This window comes from Ascaphus truei, chromosome 3, assembly GCF_040206685.1.
Source record: "Ascaphus truei isolate aAscTru1 chromosome 3, aAscTru1.hap1, whole genome shotgun sequence".
Lineage (NCBI taxonomy): Eukaryota > Metazoa > Chordata > Amphibia > Anura > Ascaphidae > Ascaphus > Ascaphus truei.
The window spans coordinates 94266095-94292522 of NC_134485.1; the positions used below are offsets into that span (position 1 = coordinate 94266095).

At 41.2% G+C, this 26428-nt stretch overlaps 1 protein-coding gene across 3 annotated transcripts in view; it reads left to right on the forward strand.

The window, feature by feature from the left end:
• NLGN4X (neuroligin 4 X-linked) overlaps nucleotides 1-26428 on the forward strand; it is a 607811-nt gene that overhangs the window by 527765 nt on the left and 53618 nt on the right. For all 3 annotated transcript variants that reach the window (XM_075594568.1, XM_075594569.1, XM_075594570.1), the window contains 2 exons: nucleotides 11939-12124; nucleotides 25514-26303. In XM_075594568.1, coding sequence (XP_075450683.1) covers nucleotides 11939-12124; nucleotides 25514-26303 — 976 coding nt within the window. The remainder of the gene's footprint in view (nucleotides 1-11938; nucleotides 12125-25513; nucleotides 26304-26428) is intronic.

A 26428-nucleotide genomic window follows, 5' to 3' on the forward strand; every position in this document is an offset into this window, starting at 1 on the left:
AGACCCCTGCTCACGTACACTATAAGTAACATTTTAATTAAAGCAGCTTCATTACCTTAGTGGCTAGCTGCTAAGGCAATTAAGGGTTTAAGCAGGAATACTTGGTTTCTTGGGGCAGAGGAGTTAGTGAAGTGAGGTAATTCCCCCAGGGTGGGTGGTTAGGCCTACCAAGAAGGTTTCATTACCTTAGTGGTAGTTACCGCTATGGTATTGAAAAGGTTTACCCCACCCACTGCCCACCCAAGAGGCCTGCCCACCCAAGAGGCCTACCCACCCACCCTGGGGACACGACCCCCTTCACTCAATAAATCTACCTCCAATAAGCAATACAATACGGACATCAATAAAATACATTGAACACCCCCCCCCCCCACCCTTACAGTGCAGTAATGGGAAAAAGCCCTATTATCTATATTTGGATTATACTGTAGCTCATTTGCCCATTAAAAAAATTAATCATAACCAAAACATTAACCAGCCAGCATATAGTAAATGAAAGTACTATGTACCCCTTCCAGGATGAAGGCCGTTCTCATCCTCCTCCTCTTCCTCTTTTTCGTGGGCACCAACAAACTGTAAAAAAAAAATAACTACTGGCCAATAATCCCTTAATCCGTTAACCCGACTCCCGCTACCCACCCGAGATACCTAACCACCCTCCACAGGACAACTACCCCAACCTTCTCTACCCATTGGCACAGTGGCACACCAATGCCCTATGGAAATGCTCTGTCACTATGCCAGTCAATACGCTACCTGCAAATCCAAAAACCAAGGAAACAAAAATAAAAGATATTCAATTTCAACTTTAAAAAAATGCCAATAAACCAATTGATTGGCACAGTGGCAATGCCCTATGGGCATGAGCTACCACTATGCCAGGCAATATGCAACCTGCAAATCTAAAAACCAAAGAACCAAACATAAAAGACATTCAATTTCAACTTTTTAAAAGAAACAAACAGCAAATTAAATACATTGCATTTCAATAAAAAAAATCTGCAACTAAAAGAAACAGCAAATAAAAGACATTGCATTTCAATTTAAAAAAAATGCCAATTCAAATGCCAACCTAAAAAAATACACAATTAAATAAAATACAATCCATGTTTTTCTTACTTTTGATGTCTTCACCCAGCGATTCCGCCTCCAGCAGCAACAGCAGCAACTCCTGGTACATGACACAATGCTCCTCAACAGCCACGATCCTCTCGTAGTTATTTTCTTCTTTCTTTTCTTCATCTGTAAATTGTAATCAAATTGGGGTTCTTCTTTATCTTCATCTGTAAACTGTAATCCAATCAAGGTTCTTCTTTATCTTCATCTGTAATTTGTAATCCAACCGGGGTTCTTCTTTATCTTCATCTGTAAACTGTGATCCAATTCGTGGGAGATGTTGTCTCTTCGGCTTCTTGGCATCAAATGAGACGAGACAGGCCCCATATGGCATTTGTGTGTCACTGTGTCAATCAATTGGTTATGGCATTTTTTAAAAGTTGAAATTGAATGTCTTTTATTTTTTGTTCTTTGGTTTTTGGATTTGCAGGTTGCATATTGACTGTCATACAGTAGTGGCAGCTCATGCCCATAGGTAATTGGTGTGCTACTGTGCAAATCAATGGGTAGAAGACGTGGGGGTAGTTGCCCTGTGGATGGAGGTTAGGTCTCCTGGGTGGGTAACAGGAGGGGTGGTTAATCCCTTAATTACCATAGTTGTTAATAACCACTAAGTTGATAAAGGGGTTAGTAGCCAGTAGTTATTTTTTTATTTTTTTGTTGAAGAACTGAAGAAGAGGAAGACGAGGTGGATGAGGACAGCCTTCATACTGGAAGGGGTAAGTAGAACTTTAATTACTATATGCTGGCTGGTTAATGCTTTGGTTATGTTTTCTTTTTTCAATATATTTTATTGATGTTTGTATTGTAATGTTTATTGGGGTTAAAGGGATTGAGTGAAGGGAGTAGTTTCCCCAGGGTTGGTGGTTATGCCTCTCGAGTGGGCAGTTGGAGGGGTTAACCCTTTAATTACCATAGTGGTGGCCTAACCACCCATCCTGGGGCAATTACCCCCTTCACTCACCACCTCTTCCTCCAATAAATCAGGTAGTCTTGCTTAACCCCTTCATTGCCTTAGCGGTTAGCTGCTAAGATAATTAAGCTGCTTTAATTTTATTTTAATCACACCGTATTGTATCATGGGGTCTCCGGAGCTGAAACACATTGATTTCAGGTCCGGAGACCCTCTACTTCCTGAGTTACAGGGCCCATTGTGGGGTGCCGGTATCCCTCTGTTTTTTTTTAATCCCCTGATCACGTGGGTCGTGATGCGCGAGAATTTAAACATGGCCGCTGGGATACCGGCACTCCATAAGAGGGCCTGTCACTCAAGAAGCAGGGGTTCCCGGACCTGAAAGCAATGCTGTTTAGCTCCAGAGACCCCCTGCTACAATACTGTATTATTAAAATAGAAGCCTCACGATCACCTGTTAGAGGCGCGCAGGTAGAGTGACTGATTCAATTATTTCTTACTGTGCATCTCTTACAGACCGGTGAAGCCCTGTAGGATTCACACAGCGTGAGTCCCATTCAAACGCAGGGACCACGGCTGTTTTAATCCGATGGGCATTAAATCTGCTGTGGTCCATCTCGCAAGGTATTTGGAGAATTGGCCGCGATTTTGTCCCGTAATTCGGTCAACAACAGCTAGCTGCAGCTGTACAGTATTGTACTTTCTCGGTTCTGACCCTCTGGATCATCTTACGGACAGTTGCCTGCCCAAGAGCATGATATCAAACACAGCGTAATGTCATCGGGATTCCCCCTTGCCGCAGCCACTTTTGGATTTTCTGTGTTGTAAATCCCTTCATGTACGTGTGCATTATTCTAATGCTAGTTTCTTTGTTATTTTTTTTGGTCATGACAGCTATTCAGAAGGTACTGAACTACTAATTCATATGTATTCTGTATTAATTGAGTATTGCATCTTCGTTGTATTATACAGCTCAACACCCTTATAACGCTGTTCTTGGGGTCCAAAGACTCACATCGCGTTATAAGTGGATCGCGTTAGAAATAATGTACAATTGTATGCATTCTACAATAAAGTATTTAAGATACCAATAATCGTGTTATAAAGTATTCATAAATACAAAAATTGGGAGCCCTGCTTGCATCGCGTTATAAGCAGATTCGCATTGTAATGGATCGCGTTATAACGGGGTCGAGCTGTACAAGTAAAGCTACAGATACATATATAATCCTACTGTTGACACCTTTCAACAGTAGATTACCAATCACCAACTCATCCCCACCCCAATATTAACACCTTGTGTAAAATGTTGCCCCTGTGACATCGGCAGTACTGTAAATAAATTTACACAGAATTTGTATTTCAATACTTCCTGATCTTGTGCTTCAGTGATGGATAAATCTAGCCTCTATGGACATAAGACTTGTACAAAGACTAAAGTGTTGAATGAAAACAATGCATCACCTCAAGCTCCAAAGGGTAAGACTTGCCATCCATGTACCCAAAAAAATCTATTTCTGCATCAGGTACCTGTACCCCGATCACTATCACACCCAGCTCATCTCGAATTGAACCCAGTGCATCCCACACCAGACCCTGCTCAACTCACCCCAAACTCAGCTGAACCCATTTCAGATCCTGCTCACCTCCCCCAGAAACTGCTTTCCTGATTCCAGACTCAGCTCAGCCCAACTTGGACTCAGCTCAACCGACTCCAGACCCAGCCCAACCCAACTCAGATGGATTGCAAACCCCCACAAAGTATAAAGCTCCAGTCTACCTTGGTCAGATGCAGCGCTGCAATGTCCAGTTACTTTGTAATTTACAATTATGATGGCCCTGTACAAGACAAACCTGGACAAGTCCTGATATTGATTGGGCCCTGCCACACCATCTGGAGCAGAGGCTGGACACAATGGAAGCAATATTTGACCTTCTTTTGGAGAGGATTGCGAATCTCAATGCGATTATACAGTAGGTGCACAGCAGCAGGACAATGCAAGATATGTGGAGGAAACCTCTTTCCCCCCATACAATAGCTATATGGCAGGATGCACATCCAACAACCAAGACAGCAATGATGAAATTGTATCTATGAACCCTCATGGACCAACCTGCTAGAAAGTGGCACACCAGAGCAGTTACCTGTGCTTGTTTTGCAAAGCATATCTACAGCACAATGGAGGCACAGGTACATTAGTATCAATGTACGTGGGGATCTAAAAGATGACTTCCCATTTTCAACAATACAAGGGGAAACTTTAAAAAGCTATGTTTCCGAAAGAAAGGGACAGCTGAGTCGATTTTCCCAGCTAATCTTCCAACACCATGTGACTTTTGAAAGATATTACCAGTGGGTCAGGCATGTGAAGTTTGACGGCTCAAGGGGTAAGAAGGGACTTATTTGACATGAAATTGGGAAGTTCATGTAAATACATGATTGCAGATTTAGATTTGAAGATTGTGAAAGACACAATCAATAAAGTTTTATAGCATCAGAGAACTGTGGGCTGTACTAATCAGTGAATGAAACTAAACATGATATGTTGTAATGTATACAGTTTTTTATACAGTAAATTTTTTTCAGTGTTTAATCCTTGTTTTCATACTTTTTTGCAGATTTGGAAGGATGGTTAACATCAATACCTTGTTTGTGTAGCAAACACATCCAGCAATAAGAGATAATTAAGGTAATGTTTGCGTTCCATTCATATGGTAATACTTTTACTGTGCATGCGCACAAATTAACTGTGTATGCCTTTCATGCAATTTATATACTGATAGTACATGGATGAGCACAAATTCAATGAATCACATACAGTATGCATTTCATACAGTTTACATCAGCACAGTGTAATTAATGCATCTCTTTGTTTTCAATTATTTTACAGGTGGAACTCTACAAGAGACAGCAAAAAGAATATGTCGGTTGAAGAGGATTGTATTATTTCACAAAGTATTTGTTATTGATCTCTAATCTCTACTTAAATCTAATAAAAATGTTGAACTTCATCTGAAGTAATCTGAAGTTTTTTACGCTTTGAAACAGTGTGTCTGAATAATTGGTGGATTTACGTTGCATTTAGATTAAAGACACACCTCCACTCTAGCACCACCTATCATTACTGCTGAATACTATGGCTGCCGTGGTGCTACAACATGCCAATAAATGGCAGGGAACTATACTTGGTCTAGTGCGGTACTGAAAATGATAAGTATTAATACATCTGTGTGCACCATTTGATGATTACATTTTTTTTAGAAAGAGATTGGATAATATTATATCAAGGGTCAGGGGGCAGAAGATTTATTTCTACCACAAGAGAGGAGATTAAAGTACCCTTATTATGCAGTAACTCAATTGGACAGGGTGACTTACAGAGAAGCCAAATCCTATTGGCCAGGAAGGCCTTTTTTAAGACAGACAGGAGAGAAGGTTTGAATAGCTTTTTGTGAGGCTCGAGAAATAGAGGATTGTTGTTCAAAGGAAGACCTTCCTAAATGGAGGCAAGTCTAACATTTACAGTAGCAAGAAGACTAACATCATTCAGGACTGTTTGGACTCAGACGATAAAGGACAAATGGGTCCTTCAACTTCTTTCCACCAACTAGCACCTGAAGATCAACTTCTTTCCAAATGTGGACAGATTTTTACATCAAAGTTCTCAAGTATCAGAGAGGCAAGAAAGGCATTAAAACAAATATTTAGAGATCTACTCGTATCCAAAGTAATTACAAATGTTCCGGAGAGCGAAAGAAAAAGGGGAATACATAGAACTCTTATTTTAATTTAAAAAACGCCACTGGAGGATTCATAGCCGTCCTGGACTTAAGAAGGGTCAATAAATTCCCATGAACATTTTAATTCAAAATGGAATCGTTATGGTCTATTATACAGGTGGTACCACAAGATATCTGGTTGAGCTCAATAGATCTCAAGGATGTGTATATACATATCCAAGTAAGAAGGGGTCATCAAAACCTTCTAAGATTTGCAATAGGGAAAGATAATTTCCAGTATGCAGCAATACCATTTGGGCAAGAGACATCCCCCAAACCATTCAACAATGTTCTAGTCACATTATAAGCTGAAGTAAGAAACTGACATACAGGTTTATCCGTATTTGGATGAACTGCTTATCGAAGCTCGAGACAGGACTCAGCTTCAGCTTCATATCAGAAACTTTTTAGTTACTAGAGAGGCACAGATGGATAATAAACCAAGAAAAAAGTCAGCTAACTCCAATAAAGTCATTGAGATTTTGGGGGCTATTTTTTTAAGCAATGGAAGGAGTAGTTTCACTTCCACAAGACAACGTGCAGGATATACTGTAAGAGGAAGAGGAAGAAGGTTTTGAGAAGCATACACGGTATCAGCGAGGGATTGTATGATCCTCTTAGCAAAGATGTAGCAAGACCCTTAAGACACAGATGTAGCAAGACTTAATGTCAATGGTGCCGCAGATAAAAGAGGTAAAGGTCTGTGGTACTATTGACATTGTCTACTTTGATGGAGCTGTGGGACTGAAGACAGGAAGTCTTGCTACTGTACAGTACATTTGTAATAAAATGTGAAGGTTTCGCATGAGATCATTACAAAATAATTTCCAGAACCAATGGAATGGGTGTTGAGAAAATTTGAATTAAGAGATAGCATTGTTCTGAAGCACCAGAAGATAATTATTATGGTGTGAAAGATAAAAAAAGAACCTGAAAGTGGAGTTTCACTATGCATCTTCAACCAGTTAGTTCTTACAACTGATTCCAGTATCTCCGGCTTGGAATCTCCATTAGGCAAAGTAATGATGCAATGAAGTTTGCCAGCTCTTTACAGAAATGTCAAACACATTTTCTGGAAATAAAAGCAGTAGAAAATGATTTATAGACTTTTCATCAGTACATAAAGAACCAAAATATCATGGTAAAATTAGACAGTCATACAGTAGTCAAGTCTACACAGGGACAAGGAGGAATGAAAAGCAGAAAATTGATACAAATAACAACAGTCGTCATAAACTGGGCAGAGACATACTTAAACAACTAAACATCTGTGTATTGGTTGGGTCAGCAAAACATGTCCACAGATTACCTGAGCCATCAACAGTTGAACATGAATATTTTTCCATAGATACAAGATCATTGAAGTAAGACAGAAAATAACACTAGTGGCCTGGCGATTGAGAGGCAGTTATTTGAAAATACCTTTCCTGCAATAGAAGAATTGCCAAGACTTCCATATCCTTTCTTCTGCGGTTCTCATAGAGCTCCTTCAAACAGGGTTTGATGAAGGACTTAGCCTCAGCTCCCTCAAGGTGCAAGTTTACCGTTTGGCCTGTAGGCACTAAACGCGCACACCATGTGCACATGCAATGCTGTGCATGTGCTCGCACGCGCACCTGCGCTTACTATATTACATGCCTTAGGGTCGTAATATACTGTGTGCGCCGTCCGAACGCCCGTGCACGTGACAAACACTTTTGTGTGTATGGTGGTCTGTGCTGCCTGGAGCGACAGATTGTATATGTGTATATATGTGTGTGTGTGTGTGTGTGTGTGTGTGTGTGTGTGTGTGTGTGTGTGTGTGTGTGTGTGTGTGTGTGTGTGTGTGTGTGTGTGTGTGTGTGTGTGTGTGTGTATATGTGTAATTTATTATTATTAAAAAAAGAAACATTGGTGAATAAAATATTTATTAACATTGTGCGCACACGCATACATAAAAAACACACATACATACATACATACATACATACATACATACATACAGACACACATATTTCAGAGGCGGTAGTGGTGCAAATTCTTTCTTTTCCTCATCTTCCCTCCTGTCTTCTGGTTCCATGCACACTGCCGTGTGCGCGCGGTCCTAATATAGAAAGGCTGACTAACCTCAGCCAACTATAAATGCCGCGTGTGCACATGGCGCAGCAAGCACGCCCTCTTTAGAACTGCCATTAGATGTTAACCTTTTTGTAGCTTTCAGACTCTTCATCTCCTCTCTCTGTAGAGTATGATAATCACTTGTTTAGTGAGGAATCTTACTGACTCCTTCTACATGGAATTCTCACATGATGTGCCTTCTTAGATGAGAGGGAATTTAGCTGCAACACAGTCATTTGTCATCATGTGGTGACATAATGAAGCAATAGCTGCATATTAGGTGGTGGTGGTGTATTCAGTTATACAAAGAAAAAACAGTAACCGTGTCGAGTTTAAACATTAATATGCTGAACAATCTAGTCTAATGCTACTTAAAATGTCTGCTATGAGCTTGTTAAATACTTCTCATCATAAAAATTGCAAAGTGTATACATTACACTACTAAATATGCCACATATATACTCATCAACTCTGCTCATAGCATAATGAGTGTCCTTTAAAGTGTCTTTTGCAAGTTCCATAGCAATGTTAAATGTTTTAAAATTTGTAATCGTAATATGATCCCAGATACCACAATGCTTGCATGATCCTAGATACCACAATGCTCTGTTGGGTACATGCATCAAGCACTAGTATGGGTTGTTGCACCTGTTCCAGCATTAACTTCATTGACTTGAATCTGATTTAACACCGAAATGTGTAAAATACAAGATTGCTATGTTACTGGAAGAGGAATGGAAGACGACTTCTCCTTTCCACTCTTTCATCAGTGATGGAGCGTTTATACTTTGGAGGAGGGGTCATGTAGGGGTCATGTAGGGGTCATGTGATTGCGAGTGCAAGAGGGGCCGTGGCGTGCAAAGGGTTATATTTGATAAAATATGTCTCTTAAGTTGTGTCACCCAGTAATGAGTTGGGTTTCCTGTTGTGTCACAGGCTTTATTTTTGATATGCAGTTATTGTCCGGAGTCATCAAAGCTCAACCAATGATAGATATCACTGATTCAAGAAAATAATTTGCATTTGTATTGTTGTTTATATGTGTAACAGGTTTTCCCTCACACTCTGAGAGATCTCACTATTATATGGTGTGTTTTACTGGTTACCTGCTGGCTCACAGAATCGCTGAGTTTCCGTCGTTGTTAATGGTGAAGACAGGACAGTTGGTGATTTTGGTTCTTTCTCACTGGTGCAACGCCTCCATCTCCAGCAGGCTCCAGTAGTACTGGATGCAAACCCTGCAGGAAAACTCTCTTTCTCTTACTCCCTCTGATTAATTGCAATCTCAGACCGGAGTATAAAAAAACAGGAACGTCTTTATTCAATAACTAGTTCAATTCTCTTCTCTCCTCTGGATGGTCCCTGGAATTAACCCAGGAGGCTTGAGGCCCCAAGGGTCTATCCTCTGCTTTTCCCTCACCCTCTGGTGGGATGAGGGGTAGCTGAGCCACACCCCTAAGGGAGGGGATGGAAGGTGGTCAGAGCCCTGACTCCACAGTCCCTGGACTCTCAGGGGAGAGAACTCACTACATTTGGCTGTGCAGCCCCTTTTGTACCCCGGGGGAGTGTCAAAGGTCTGAGCCCCTGATTGGGCAGTACACAGGCCTTAGCCCGCCCCCATCCCCCATCACTCAAGGGAGCTATTTACTACAGGGGGAAACCCGGATTAATCCTAACACTGCCTGTGCTGTTACCAGAGCTTATGTGTTAGGCAGGGCAGATTAGTAGCCAAAAAGAATACATGGCTACATATGTATAAGGTTAGTTTCTGTTTTTTATTATATTTGTGATCCCATTTTTTTATTCATATACGTGCAATGGGAAATTGACTAAATAAAGAGTTAATAAAAAATAAAAATAAAATAGCTGTTACTTAGAACTATGTTTTAGAGTTTCTCTTTTAGGGTTATATATTAGTGGTATATGGTACATATATATGGTACATGGCATAAAAGTGTAATTATGAAAATGGAAAAATAACCAAATATAGATATTTTGATATCCTTGAGACATTTTCACTTAGAAAACTTAATGTGTTATACCGGTATATGTAATACTATTTGGAAACCCTTCCTAACCTGCTATGATTGATTAATTAAAATGGATTATTTATTCTTGTATTAAATTACAAAATACATTTTACAGTCATAGATGTAGCTTCTGCATGTTTCAAAGAAATTAATTAAGCCTTTCACTGCTATGGTTAGCAGGAGGGCTCCAACATTGATGATATGATATTCAGCAACAATATTTCACTTTTACTTTATGGGAGGCACAAGCGCTTTCTTTTTTTTTATAAAATACTGTATTTGTTTAATTTGAGATAAAACAATGTTTCCAACAAAGATGTGTCCAAAGGGAGTTTTTAACAGTTGGTGTCTTGCTTTTAAAAGCCACCATAATACTGTAGTCTGTTCCCCTGTCACTTGTTTCCCCTATCACCCTACTGTATGCAACTAGATACTGTATGCATATAATCTTTGTATAAAGCATATACTGTGTATGTAGACCTTATAACAAATAATTATAAAACATTGTTGAGGTTTATATAGCAATGTGCCCCTGCTGGAAAAGTAGGCTAGCTGTTACAAAAATCAAATACAGATTTATCAAAGAGAAAAATCCAATTGCATTCAATAATTGCCCAAGTCATGGAGGTGGGAGACTTTGATAAATAGCCCTCTTTGTCTCTCATGTTGACAAAATATGAGGAAAAAATACTACTTGAGATCGTTGTGTGATAGCATTGCTTTTTCCCAGTGGCTCCCAAATCTCTCTTAAAGATCCTGAGTCAAACTACTGTAGGTATTTTGGGCAAATAATCAATAGCCTATTTATATGCTAATTTGACGTATTCACCTGCTTGTATGCGTAAATGCATTGGTTATTCCTTCAGGTAAGACCCTGATAAGAGGTTTTAGAACTACTGCTGCATCTTACACTATATATTGTAGACGTGTTACAGGCTTCTCAAGCAGTCAATGTGTAGCTTGAATAAATTGTTACATTTATATTTCTACCAGTCTTCTGAAGACAATTCTTGGAATACAACTAGATTGCAGGTGGGATTTTACCACTAGGGTACATCTAGACTTTCCATCTGCTTAAAATAATTCCCACTAGGATTTTGACATTAACTTGGCTGTCACAAAAAGGCAGAGCAGATAAATAACACATGGCTCTCCGTGGTAATTTGGCTGCAGTGACTGATGTGAACTGTTCTAGTCAGCATGTTTAGCGCTTTGTTTCTGGCAAATCTGAAAGGAATAGGAAAAGACAATATACCTATATACTGTACAGTAAGAGAGTGTGTTTTCTGCTGATTCTCTTAAATTTGAACTGACTCACGCATTAAATATAACTTAGATAATGGTTTTAGAAAAAATGTGTTCATATATAATATAGTTTCCAAACGGTGTTTCGGAAATAAACCTATTTCAAATCAGAATATTTTTAAATCTGAAAATGGCAAAATTTAAATTATATTTAAATGTATTAAACATTCTTTGAAAAAGTAAAAATGGGAGTCATTAATTGGGGCTTTTGTGTGATTGCTGAGGTAGTGGCTCAGAGAGTAAATACATTCACTCTGTAAACAACGACACTGAGTTGAAATCAGGGGAGCCTGGTGTCAGCTCCTTGCGAACATGGGCAAGTGCAATTTATTTACCTGTGTCTTAGACACCAAAAACATACTGTAGATTGTAAGATCATTAGGGCAGGGACAATGTCTGTAAAAATCATATGTGCTGTGCACTATACTGTAATTGTGAAGCGCTTTGAGTCCAATTGGGAGAAAAATGCTATATGAAATAAAGTGTTATTATGAATGATGTGTCTATATGAGGGTAACCCTGTATCCTTTCATCAGCCTATTGCACTATACTGCTTCTTGCAGTTAATCCATCTTTCAATTCATAATTTAGATGGCAATTTTTGATTATATAAAATATATATTATAATAAAAAAAGATAAGTACAAACAATATTTACCGCAATGACTAAATAGTATATTTGTATTTTTCAAACACAGGTTTTTTAAGTACAGGGGACCAAGCAGCAAAAGGAAACTATGGGTTACTTGATCAAATCCAGGCTTTACGATGGATTGAGGAAAACATTGGAGCCTTCGGAGGAGACCCAAAACGAGTGACTATTTTTGGATCTGGGGCGGGAGCATCCTGTGTAAGCCTATTAACATTGTCCCACTATTCAGAAGGTAATATTTTCAATAGCTCAATTCAAATCTATATGGCCAGAAACTACAATACACCAACAAACACATCTCTGCTTGTTTTTTTCTATTCCTTTCAGTGGCGATGTTGCCTAGGAGCAGATAGATGAAGGGAAGGGAAACATGCTTTCAGTAAAGATAGCTTTGTTTCAACAGCGTTGTGCAGCTACAGGGGCATAATCTTGACATTTTAAAGAAAATGAAAAGAATAATGGTATCTATAATAACAGGATGTACAGTGTAAATTGAAGGTCTGAATTTTTAGAATTGTATCATAATTCCTGTTTATCCTACAGTACATATAGGATAGTATATAGATAATGTAAATAGGATGCGTTTGCAATATTCTCTATATTAAACTAAACTTGCCGTTTTGCTTAGAATAGCTTCCTTATTAGAAATAGGTAAATCTGTTGCAATTCGGTTGGCTATTTTTTTTCCTTCAAAATTCTGGAAAGAATTGGAAAAAAAACCCACACACTGGGTGCAATTATTTTTCATTTTTTGTGCTTGCGATGATGCAAGTTTGAATCTGTAAGCTAATGTTCTCCATGCAAACGCACATTTGCGGCAAATGTCACGTTTTTCGAGCATTCAAGTAAAAAAAATTAAAAAGCCTATTGTTTTTTTTTTATTTTGAACTCTGAGGAACTACCAAATATTTTAAAAGGTGAAAAACACAGCATTTATTTTGGCCAATTTGAGTTTTGGCAAAATATTTGTCCATGTCTGTTCCTTAGTCAGTATTTATAACACAGTTGTCTTATTTTGGTGCTATGTTTCCTTAAATTATTATGGACCATACAGTATTTAATAAGCGGTTCTACTTCTTAAGAAAAGTTCCGTCCCATTCAGTTGAATCCTTTATCTCTTCTCTATATAAGCTGAGCATGTTCATATCTGCATGTGCATGTACAGTATGATACTGTACACGGTTTATATTTTTAACTCTAGGAATTTAACACATTCAATACACAGTGCAGGCCCCATACATTTTTATAACAAAAGTCTCCTTTACACAGTTCAATTTCATAGGACATAATTAGGTGAAACAGAAGTATTCCACATTGTTCACTTGGCATGATGTCTCTTAAATTGATTAATTGTAGTATTTTACTGTATTATACATAATGTGTATGTTATTTCATACCAAACTATATTTTTGAAGTCTTTGAAAAATTATCTTAAACAACAGTTATTGTTTTAAAGATTATTTGGCATTATCTCTTTATTAACATTGTGTAGGTAGAGTAGATTAAGGTAAATATTTTTTTATTACTGGTATATTTGTTTTTAGAAACTGAAAAAATTACTTTCGCCCAAATGTTACAGGAATGTTTATTTTTCAAAGAGATACAAATCAAATTTCGGAAATACATAATATGTGGAATTATATAATGGCTCACATACTTAATTTAGTTGTTTCATGTTAAAATAGATCTTAATATGCTTATTCAAAGATTAAAGATTGCACTGTTTAAATACTGTTAAAACAGACTAAAATGTAGCCAGTTACATTTACAAAGCATATTCTTATTTGTAGATGATTATTATTGTTTTATTAAATAAAAATAAGCTTTACAATATGATTCATAAAACAACACAACTGCAATATATATGATGATGAACTATACTTATTGTAATTATGGAAAAGGGCAGTACACTATCCTGTATGACTTGTAATATTGCAAAACATCAAGAGAACACACTTTTACAGTTTCTGTGTTTTAGTTATAGAGAAAAATGTGGGTTTTGGATATGGTTTTGGATCTAACAAGCAATTTTGAATTTGGTTCTAAATAATTTTAAGGTTTTGGTTTTTTAGAGTTTTGTATTTGGTTCTGGTTTCACATAACAGGTTTTGCCATTCTCTAAAAAATATTTTTGATAAATACTGAAAACTCTTTTCATAACATAAAGATTTAGATTGTATAAATACATTTGATAAATGTGTCCCCTAGAGCAGGTATTCTTAACTCCAATGCTCAAGATCCCCCAACAGGTCACATTTTTAGGATATACCTGCTTCAGCATAGGTAGCTCAATCAATGGCTCAGTCTTTGACTGAGCCATTGTTTGAGTCACGTGTGCGGAAACAGGGATATCCTTTAAACATGACGTGTTGGAGGGTCTTGAGGACTGAAGTTGAGAAAGCCTGCTCCAGAAGCTGTTTATTGAAATTTCAGTTGTGAAATACAGTATATCTGTCTAACTTCTTTGAAATAGAAATATTGTACAAGTAGAATATGTAAGGTTTTGTGAGGTCAGATGCCAGACTGTTAGCTTCAGAGATTTATGCTAATTTCAATCAAGTAGTTTCTTTCCTGCAAATACATGGGACAAGGAATGACATACAGAGGCACAAAAACATATAAAATGTGTCATGTAACTAATACAAATAAATAAAACTTGCCAATTTTCAACTTTCCATGGTTTAACTCTAGCTGTCACATCCTTTACAGTACCTTGTGTACAGTACATACTAGAGGTAGAATAATTTCCACAAAGGTTTATATATTAAAAAATTACTTTGTCCCTATGGACAAGTCTTTTGTATATTTTTCAAAGTAAAAGTCAAATTCTATATTTATGAATAACACGAGCACAATGTCCACTCCTTTTGTATACCAATTTTTATATAAAGTTGTGTGAAAAAGAAAGTACACCCTCTTTGAATGCTATGGTTTTACATATCAGGACATGGTAACAATCATCTATTCCTTATCAGATCTTAAAATTAGGTAAATACAACCACAGATGAACAACAACACATGACATATTACACCGTGTCATGATTTATTTAACAAAAATAAAGCCAAAATGGAGAAGCTACTGTATGTGTGAAAAACTAAGTACACCCTTACTGCTTTCATAGGAATAAAACAAAAAAGAACTCGGGTGCTAACTCGTATAAAGGAGTAAATCAGAAAGAACTAAATCAGAAAGAAAAGAAAATAACACAATATTACCGTAACTACGAATGTAGCTGCCCTCCCCTTGCAAAAGGGAGAATGAGGGCTAGAATGTAAATCCCAGTCTGGTGCAACCCCAATAGGATCTATCCAAGACCCTTCGTACATACAGTAAAACACATAAAAGGGGGTTGCAAGGGATTAGATAATGAATAATAATAAATATGAATATATATGCAAGCTCGAAAAGTGGGGGTAGGGAAAATAGCACAAATATAAGATCTTACTACTCACACGGCCATGTGTAAGTAAATACACAACACTTCTCTTTACTTGTCTTTATCTTGTCTTGTCTTTGTCTTTACTTGTCTTTGCTTTTGACTCTTCTATGGAAATCCTTGTCCAGATGGTCCTCGGATCCTCCCAATATCATATACACAATGTATAGGGAGCAAAAGATTAGACAAAATACTTTCGCAATATAGCAGGGGGATCAGCCAGGGGAGGTTTAGAGTGAATAATGCTAGTAATATCACAATACTCACACGGGCATGTGTACATACACAATGAGGGGTTTCTGTTCCTTTAAAGTGGATCCAGAGATCTCTATCCCTTCAGTAATGATATTCCTCCAGGTGTCAGATATAGCTCACAACCACGTGATCCCAATAAGATGTATATGAGATGTGTTCAATAGTGTATAAAAGTGCATTTATTCACACATATATAACAACAAAACTCACATGTACAACAGTCCAAATCAGCAACACCACTGACCGTGTGCAATGCAGCATATAGGATCCTAGAAGCCGCGTCTGGAATACAGAATCATGCAGGAGATCTTTGAACACAGCACACTCGGTCAGCTACGGAGGCTTAAATGGGACAGATGTCCCATTCAATAGCTTCAATAGCTAAAGCTTGGCCGAAATTGGGTCATGCAACAGGACAATGATCCCAAGCACCCCAGAAAATCTAGACAGAATGGCTGAAAAAGAAAAGAATCAAGGTGTTGCAATGGCCTAGTCAATGTTCAGACCTCAATCCGATTGAAATGCTGTGGCTGGACCTTAAGAGAGCTGTGCATAAACAAATGCCCACTAACCTCAATGAACTGAAGCAACGTTGTAAAGAAGAATGGGCAACATTCCTCCACAACAATGTGAGAGACTGATAAAATCATACAGAATACGATTTCTTCAAGTTATTGCTGCTAAAGGTGGTTCTACAAGCTATTGTATCATAAGGTGTACTTGGTTTTTCACACATGGCTTCTCCATTTTGGCTTTATTTTTGTTAAATAAATCATGACACGGTGTAATATGTTGTGTTGTTGTTCATCTGAGGTTGTATTTTATTTTATAAATAAATAAAATAAAATTGACCTATTTTTTAGACATGCTAAGGAACAGATGATTGTTATTATGTCCTGATACGTAAAACCATAGAATTCAACAAGGGTGTACTTTCTTTTTCACACAACTGTAAGATGGAGCAGGTCCCATACACTGCCGACACGCTTTATTGCGCATCGGCCAGATCCGCAAGCCGGGAGATTTCCCGGCTTGCTAGTGGCCGCCCCTCGGCGCGTCACGCGTCTTCGGGAGTCTGCGCCCCCTGCACGCGCGTCCAGGGCTCCCCGAGGGAGCCCTGGTGTCCCGCTATCGCGGGACGGCGGCAGGGGGTTCCGGGGGACCCGGCGGACCCGGCAGCGGTAGGGAGAGCGCCCCGATCGGAGGGCGCTCTTCCGCTGCTTCAGCGCGCGCCCGTCACCCTCGGGCGCGCGCCAGGCTACTGCTGCGGCCAAGAACGGGCAAATGCTCGAATAAACTTGGCCGCAGCAGTATTTCTAAACAACCTAGTACATGCACTACTACATAAAAGTGCATATTAATGGAAGAATATTAAATATTAAAGTCTTTTTTAGGATATCTGAACAATAACTATATAGGAGCATCATTAAAAGATATTTGGGGGAGGTCTCAAACAAAGTATAGTACATGTTATTGCAATGTGTTACTTGCCTGTTCTGAAATCAAGCAGCCTTAAATTATCAAGAACACCTTAATTATTTTACTTCTATGTTCATGCCTTTTTATCAAAATATAATTGTCTATTTTTACATGGAAACCTATAACACAAGTTGACCCAATAGAAAATCTTATACAGTTGTAGGAAAACTCTTACTTTGAGTCAATCATGTAGGTGGGATGTTGGTTCATCTCGCTTTCAGAGTTGGTTGGTTTGTACTGGTAATGGTTTTGGGATAGGTACTGTACTCAGGTGGAGACAGGTACTCAGGTTAGGGCAAGTCTTCGGATTGAGGCAGATAGCTGAGATGTAGGTTCATCTTGTTTTTGGAGTTGGTTGGTCCATACTGGAAATGGTATTGTCACGCTGCGGCCACCACAAACAGGACTAGACCGCGGGGCTGAGGTGGGGATGTATATAACCGCCGCCCTACAACCACGGAGCCAGGTCCGGAATGCGTAGTCAGAGTCGTGGAGCTGGGTCGCGGTAGGAGAGTTCGGGGAAGCCGTGGTACTTGCCGTGATCCGGGGTTGGAGAGAGAAGAATGGTCGTTATCCGATGCAGTGGTCGAGGAGAGGAGAGAGCGGAGGTCCAATAACAAGCCGAAGTCCAGGGGTAGAGAAGAGATGGGTCCAGGTACAAGCAGGGGTCACAACATGAGTAAGGCAAGGCACAGGAATAGACAAGATCCAAGAAGCAGTGAGCACAGCACAACAGTGTTTATGTTCAGCAAAGTGAAAGTGAAACAGGAAGGCATTTAAAGGGGAAAGCAACAATCAGGAACCAGTAGATGATGACCTCACACATAAGCCACGAGCCGATAGGGTAGTGCAGGATTGGCGGCTGGTGTAACACAGCTGATGCTGCTAGTGTTCGTTGGCACGCGGCGTGCGCACGTACGAGGAGTGCAACGCAGAGTGGGTGCGCCACCAGAGAGAGTGTGTGCCGTGGTGATACTGAAGGAGCACGCCTCCACGGATGAAGCATTGCGCAGCTGCGTGCGCACAGGTAGCGGTCTGTAAGTGCCAGAGGTACAGCCGCATGACGCGTGCTGGGGCGGAGCCTGGCAGCGATCCTGACAGTACCCCCCCCCCCTTCAGGGGAGACCTCCGGACGACCCAGGGCAGGCTTCAAAGGGTATTTGTGATGAAAAGCCCTGACCAATCTGGAAGCGTGTACCTGTTCCCGAGGGATCCATTCACGTTCCTCTGGACCAAAACCCCTCCAATGAACGAGGTATTGCAGTTTCCCCCTTGATACTCTGGAGTCGAGGATTCTCTGCACCTCAAATTCCTGTTGACCCTCCACAAGAACAGGCTGAGGCGGCATGTCTCGAATGGATGATTGAGGATCCTGGATAAAAGGTTTCAAAAGTGAAATGTGAAAAGCGGAAGGAATCTTCATGGTTGCCCGCAATTTAAGCTGGTAGGTGACAGGATTGACCCTCTCCGTAATGACGAATGGGCCAATGAATCTGGGTGCCAATTTGGGTGAAGAGACCTTGAGACGAATATTCTTCGTAGAAAGCCAGACCTTTTGTCCAGGAGTAAAATATGGAACCTCCCGACGGTGACGATCGGCTTGTTTCTTCTGCATATTGATGGCTTGTCTCAGGTTCCCCTGAATCTTCTCCCAAGAGTCCTGGAGGCACTGGATTCTGTCCTCAGTGGCGGGAACTCCCGAACTGGAGACCGTGGAAGGAAAGGCCGAGGGATGAAATCCATCATTTGTGAAAAAAGGGGACTGTTGAGTGGACTCATTTCTAAGATTATTATGTGAAAATTCTGCCCATGGGAGGAGATCAGACCAATTATCCTGTGAATCCGAGACAAAACAGCGAATGAACTGTTCTAATGACTGATTGGTCCTTTCCGTTTGTCCATTCGTTTGCGGGTGGTACCCAGAGGAGAAATGAAGTGAAATGCCCAGACGTTGGCAGAAGGCTCTCCAGAATCTGGAGATAAATTGCGAGCCTCGGTCCGAGACTATGACTTGTGGAGTACCGTGGAGTCTGAAAATCTCCTTGATGAAGACCTCTGAGAGTTTAGGCGCGCTGAGCAAACCTTTAAGAGGGATGAAATGCGCCTGTTTAGAAAAGCGATCCACAACCACCAGTATGGTGTTCATCCCTTTAGAGCTGGGTAACTCCACGATAAAATCCATGGAGAGATGCATCCATGGACGATCTGGAATTGGTAGTGGTTGAAGAAGGCCTGCCGGCCTATTGCGAGGCATTTTATTCTGAGTGCATATTGGACACGAAGCCACACATTTTTCAATGTCTTTGCGCATGCCTGGCCACCAGAAGGTGCGCTCCAACAAGTTGATTGTTCTCTGGTGCCAGGATGACCAGCGGTCCTGGAAGCATGACCCCATTCCATCACTTTCCTATGGAAGTTCGTGGGAGTGAACAGGCCTACAGGGATGTTACGTTGAGCCCTGGTAATGTGTGGTAAGGCGTCAAAGGTGTTGGCAGACAAAATACATGCGGGAGGAAGTATAGTCTGTTGACGATCCTCTGCTCTGTCCTCGACCAGGAATTGTCTGGATAGTGCATTGGCTTTTATGTTTTTGGAACCAGGAATATATGATATAAGAAAGTTAAAACGGGGTGAAAAATAGGGAACACCGTGCCTGTCGTTACCCCAAGCGATGCGCACCTTCAATGTAGCGTAGATTCTTGTGGTCAGTCAGGATAGTAACCGGTGTCTCTGTACCCTCGAGAAGGTGTCGCCATTCTTCTAAAGCCATCTTTATTGCGAGGAGTTCGCGGTTTCCTACATCGTAGTTTCTCTCTGCAGAAATTTTTTTTTGGAAAAAAACGCATATGGATACAGGCGGGCCTGCGGGTTTTTCCTCTGAGACAATATTGCCCCAACTCCTATGTCGGAGGTGTCCACTTCCAGCGTGAAAGGTAACCCTGGATCTGGGTGTACCAAGATGGGAGCAGAAGAAAAGGCTTTCTTTAATTTTTCAAATGCTCTGGTGGCTTCAGGAGACCAGTGTGTTGGATCCGCCCCTTTTTGGGTTAAAGCCGTAATGGGTGCCACTATAGAGGAGAAATTTTGAATAAACCACCGATAGTAATTTGCGAACCCAAGAAATCTTTGGACGGATTTAAGAGATAATGGACAAGGCCAGTCCGTAACTGCTTTGACCTTGTCGGGATCCATGGCGAGTCCGGTGTCTGAAATAATGTAACCGAGGAAGGAGGTTGAAGACTGATGAAAGTGGCATTTCTCCAGTTTGGCAAGGAGCTTATTCTCCCGTAGCCTTTGAAGAACTTGTTTAACATGTACTGGATGTTCCTGAATGTTTTTGGAGTAGATCAAAATGTCATCCAGGTACACGATTACATGTTGGTCTAGCAAGTCCCTGAAGATTTCATTAACGAAGTCTTGAAATACGGCTGGCGCATTGCAGAGACCAAACGGCATCACTAGGTACTCGTAGTGCCCATCGCAAGTATTGAAGGCTTTTTTCCACTCGTCCCCATGACGAATCCTTACCAAATTGTAGGCCCCTCGTAGATCCAACTTGGTAAAGATGTTGGCGCCCTGTAGCCTATCGAACAGTTTGGAGATTAACGGGAGAGGATAACGATTCTTTACGGTAATCTTGTTGAGGCCGCGATAGTCTATACAAGGGCGGAGCGAGCCATCCTTCTTTTTTACCAAAAAGAAGCCTGCGCCAGCAGGTGAGGAAGATTTTTGAATAAAACCCCTCTGAAGATTCTTCTGAATGTAGTCTTTCATAGCTTTAGTCTCTAGCAGAGACAGTGGATAGGAGCAACCTCTAGGCGGAATGGCACCGGGCAACAAATCGATGGGGCAGTCATACGGGCGATGCGGTGGAAGTTCCTCTGCTTGCTGTTTGTTGTACACATCCCGGTTGTCTTCGTATTCTCCTGGAAGTTGTACTCTGTCTGGATCAGGTACAGATACTCCCGCTAAAGCCTTGGAAGGGGGTAAGCAATTCTTCTGACATTGAGGGCTCCAGCAGATAGGCAAATACCCCATCCAGTCGATTAGGCGGTTGTGTGTCTGCAGCCACGGAAGCCCCAGTATGACATCTGCTGAGGGGGTATGGATGGCGTCTAATTGTATAGTCTCAGAGTGAGACTCCCCGGTCATTATCTGGATGGGTACCGTCCGAAGGGAGATGAACACGGGTTGCAGCGGATGCCCATCTATCGCGGACGGCCATCTATCGCTTCGAGACCCACGGGACGATCCTTAAATACCAAGGGTATTCGGTGTCTCTCTGCAAATCCTTGGTCAATAAAGTTTCCCCTGACCCGGAGTCCAGAAAGTCCTGTGTCGTGACTCAGAAGGTCTCTACAGATATGGTGATGGGGAGGTTGATCCTAGTGGAAGGTTGCGAGGGAGGTAAGGATGCGGTGCCCAGCGTGATCCTCCTGACTCTTATTGGGCTGTGGAGTTTTCCCGATCTCAGTGGGCAGGTAGCCAGTAGGTGCCCATTGTTCCCGCAGTAGAGGCATAGGCGTGCGCATCGTCTGCGCTGCCTCTCACCGAACGAAAGCCTGGTCCCTCCTAGTTGCCTAGGTTCGTCAAGCGTTGGTGCTGCAGGAGGCACGGATCCTGCTGGATGACAGGTAGGAGGTTGTATACCTTGCTGTCGTCTGCCCCTGTCCATTCTTCTCTCCTGAAGACGCAGATCCATGCGGATGCAAAGAGCCACCAGGTCTTCAAGTCCTCCGGGACGGTCCTGGGACGCCAACTTGTCTTTGAGACGCTCGGACAACCGCTGCCAGAATGCTGCCGACAGGGCCTCATCATTCCAGTCGGTCTCAGAGGCCACAGTCCGGAACTCCAGCGCATAGCGGGCCACGGTACGGTCCCCCTGAGAAATGTTGAGAAGGATAGAAGCGGCATTTACCTTGCGACCAGGTGTGTCGAAGACCCTCTGGAACTCAGCGGTGAAGAGATTGATATCGGAGGTCAGGTTTGGTCGTAGTTCCCAGATCGGAGAGGCCCAGGCCAGGGCATCATCGGTCAGATGTATGCCACTTTCGAGCGTTGGGAGAAAAAATGAGAAGGAAGCAGTTCGAACTATATTGAACATTGGTTCAGGAATCCCCGACAACCCAAAGGATCACCAGCATAGCGGTTAGGGGTAGGTAATCGTGGTTCAAAAGTCGGGGCCACTGGAGTGGAAATAGGTATAGATGCTGCAGAGTTAATAGTAGAGGCAGAAGGAACCCTGACCCTGTCAGAAAGGGCAGCTAGGTCTTGTTTAAGGTGGTCTAGCAGTTTGTCCCTTAGAGCACAGGATCCAATGATTTCCAGAAACCACCCGTCATATTTCTCCAATCGTTGACCACCTCAGCGGGGTCCATGTTTGTGTGGCTGAACATAATGTCACGCTGCGCCCACCACAAACAGGACAAGACCGCGGGGCTGAGGTGGGGATGTATATAACCGCCGCCCTACAACCAAAGAGCCAGGTCCGGAATGCGTTGTCGGAGTCGTGGAGCTGGGTCGGGGTAGGAGAGTTCGGGGAAGCCGTGGTACTTGCCGTGATCCGGGGTTGGAAAGAGAAGAATGGTCGTTATCCGATGCAGTGGTCGAGGAGAGAAGAGAGCGGAGGTCCAATAACAAGCCGAAGTCCAGGGGTAGAGAAGAGACGGGTCCAGGTACAAGCAGGGGTCACAACATGAGTAAGGCAAGGCACAGGGACAGACAAGATCCAAGAAGCAGCGAGCACAGCACAACAGTGTTTATGTTCAGCAAAGTGAAAGTGAAACAGGAAGGCATTTAAAGGGGAAAGCACCAATCAGGAACCAGCAGATGATGACCTCACACATAAGCCACGAGCCGATAGGGTAGTGCAGGATTGGCTGCTGGTGTAACACAGCTGATGCTGCTAGTGTTCGTTGGCGCGCGGCATGCGCGCATACGAAGAGTGCGACGCAGAGAGGGTGCGCCGCCAGAGAGAGTGTGTGCCGTGTTGATACTGCGGGAGCACGCCTCCGTGGATGAAGCATTGCGCAGCTGCGTGCGCACAAATAGCGGTCTGTGAGTGCCAGAGGTACAGCCGCGTGACGCGTGCTGGGGGCAGAGCCTGGCGGCGATCCTGACAGGTATTCGGGCAGGCACTTAGGTTGGAGCATGTACATGGGTGGAGACAGATTTGAGGGACCTGTTCGGGAAGGTTTATTATTCAATCTACAGTATTTCTTCTTTGAAAGTTGCCATGATCAAACATACCCATCAACGATGAATGCAGTGCCCAGCACACTGCCTCTCTTGTCGGGATGTGGAGGTGTTTCGAATAAAGCAATCATTCATGCTTAAATTGAATCTAATAGAATTCCTCCACCCTTCTTGGTTTGATGTTTGTTTGTAGAATGTGTACTTGTCAATGATATATTCATAAATTTCCGATAGTCGCATTCTTATCTGTCCTAACATGAATGATACAATATATCATATAGGCATAACTGCAAGCCGATCTTGTGTGGCAATGAGTAAGCGCCATGCCCTATCCCATGCACAGCACAGTATAAAAGTTATCAGAAAGATTCAGTAAATGCAGTGTTTTTTAATCAAATCTGAAACTGCAACAGTAGATATTTACTGTACAAGGTCATTAGACAAAGAGACGTGTACATTTTATCTTCTCTTTGGACACCTGCTTCAGAGACTGTACTGTAGCATTCAGAGTCAAAGGAAAGATATTCAGTGCGCCACCTTCCGGACACGCACTGAACTGCAACAACACAATAACAAAAATAATAATTCCATCTGACCCCAAAACGAGGTTCGTGTGGGCTCAGTGCGGCGAGGTGCATGGATGAAGTGCCTACTTTTTGCAGACACTTTGACAGATATCATGCTTTATCTGTACTGTATATGAGTAAAATGTCAGCAAAGGATGAGAAATGAATCTCTGTATGGTGCTTCTAATTCCCAGAATAGTGCAATGAAGGCAATATAGCCCAGGAGTCAAGGGTTGAGTCAAATCAATGAAAAAATGTATATATGTGACAGGGTATATAGCTCACCAAATAAAGCCTGATATGGACAGAAAGCATATAACCACCCTCAAAATGAAATCACAAAACAGCCCCTATATAGAAGGACTCCCAGTGCATTCACTATAGAGAGGGATGGTGTCCTGAACCAAAGGCTGGAGCCATGCAAATACCTTATAGTCACAGTCACAATGTAAGAAATACAGATAAATGACTCACATGATAGACCCCTTATGCTCCATATACGCGTGCATCCGTCCGTTGTGTAGATCAAATATGCTTTGAGAGAAGGTAGAGCACTGCTGAAAAAAGTAGGGCTGGAGGCTGAGTAGTGATGTGATTTGATAAAGCGCTATTTAGCGCGAAATGCATTAGAGGACCCTTTTTATGTAGCTTTTGCTACCATGCATCTCTATTAAAGCATTTTTAATTTTCACTACTCAGCCTCCAGCCCTACTTTTTTCAGCAGTGCTCTACCTTCTCTCATAGCATATGAGTAAAATGTGTTAACAGGGTAGTCAAGCACACCAAAAATTGATCAATCAAAAAGGTGATTTAATGACTAAAAAGAGTCATAACAGCATAACCATGTTGGATGCTTTTATGACTATTTTTAGTCATTAAATCACCTTTTTGATTGATCCATTTTTGGGTGTGCATGACTACCCTGTTTACTCAATGAAATCTCTTGTCCTGCGTTTTTATGTCTTAGCACCCATTTGCTGTTTTCTCTTAATGTGTTTAAACCCCATGAGGGAGCATCCCAAGTTGCTGGACCGGGTTCTGCTCTTAGTAAAAATGTGTTGTCACATAGCTGAAGCTAATAGGAATTGTTAAAAATGAATTCAAGAAAGAACTACATTTAAACTTGTTAAGATCAGTCAAATCGTCTCAACCAAGAGATCATTACATGTAATGCAAAAGACTAAAGTAAACCAATTATCTACATTGATTTCAGCTTACTTTTTAGTATGATTACTTAGATATATTCTTAAAGAAATTGGTCTTTCATTTCCCATTGACCTTTTCAAAGTGAAAAAGCTATTTATAAGAGTCAATTACATGGACAAGAGGACATGATTGCCCATAACTGGTAGTCTTTTAGAACAGATAAGATAATTTTTTCAATTGCACAAATACTAGATATGTATTTAAGCATCCTTAGTAATTGTAAAAGTCTATTTTATTTGAACTTTAGAATTAAACACATATTAACAAATATGAGAGGCTGCAATTCAGTTAAATGCTATGCTGGAAATTTACAGAGTATATTGTGCTAGATGAAAAAACGTGATTCCTTTGCTAAATACTGTTCTATTAGGAGCTAGGATTCACATTATACAGACACAATGCATGTTTTATCTAGTTAGTAAAAGCTGCATTGTTTTATGATTTTAAGGTTTTCATTTGCATTTTTTAATTTTGCACCTGCAGGTTTGTTTCAAAAAGCAATCATACAAAGTGGAACAGCCCTGTCCAGCTGGGCCGTGAACTACCAGCCTGCCAAGTATACTCGGATATTGGCAGATAAAGTGGGTTGTGACATGCTCGATACTATTGACTTGGTTGAATGCCTTCGGGATAAGAACTACAAAGAACTCATTCAACAGTCCATCACACCAGCCACGTACCACATTGCCTTTGGACCAGTCATAGATGGTGATGTCATTCCAGATGACCCTCAGATTCTAATGGAGCAAGGGGAGTTCCTTAACTATGATATTATGCTTGGAGTGAACCAAGGGGAAGGCTTAAAATTTGTGGATGGTATGGTAGATAATGAAGATGGTGTCTCTCCAAGTGACTTTGACTTTTCAGTCTCCAACTTCGTTGACAATCTATATGGTTATCCCGAGGGAAAGGATACACTTAGAGAAACTATTAAGTTCATGTATACTGATTGGGCCGATAAGGAAAATCCAGAGACTCGGAGGAAGACTTTAGTAGCACTTTTCACAGATCATCAGTGGGTAGCCCCTGCTGTTGCAACAGCTGACCTACATGCCCGATATGGCTCTCCAACATATTTCTATGCATTTTACCATCATTGCCAAAGTGAAATGAAGCCAACCTGGGCTGATTCTGCTCATGGTGATGAAGTCCCTTATGTGTTTGGCATTCCTATGATTGGACCCACTGAACTCTTTAACTGCAACTTCTCCAAAAATGATGTCATGCTCAGTGCTGTTGTTATGACATATTGGACTAACTTCGCCAAAACTGGGTATGTCTTTCCCCTTCTTGTACATTGTTATTCATGCTGTGTAATGTGTGAATTATAGTACAGTATATTGCTAGCTAGCCAGTTTATTAGCAATAAATGAAAATCAATGTTATATTTGAAAAGAT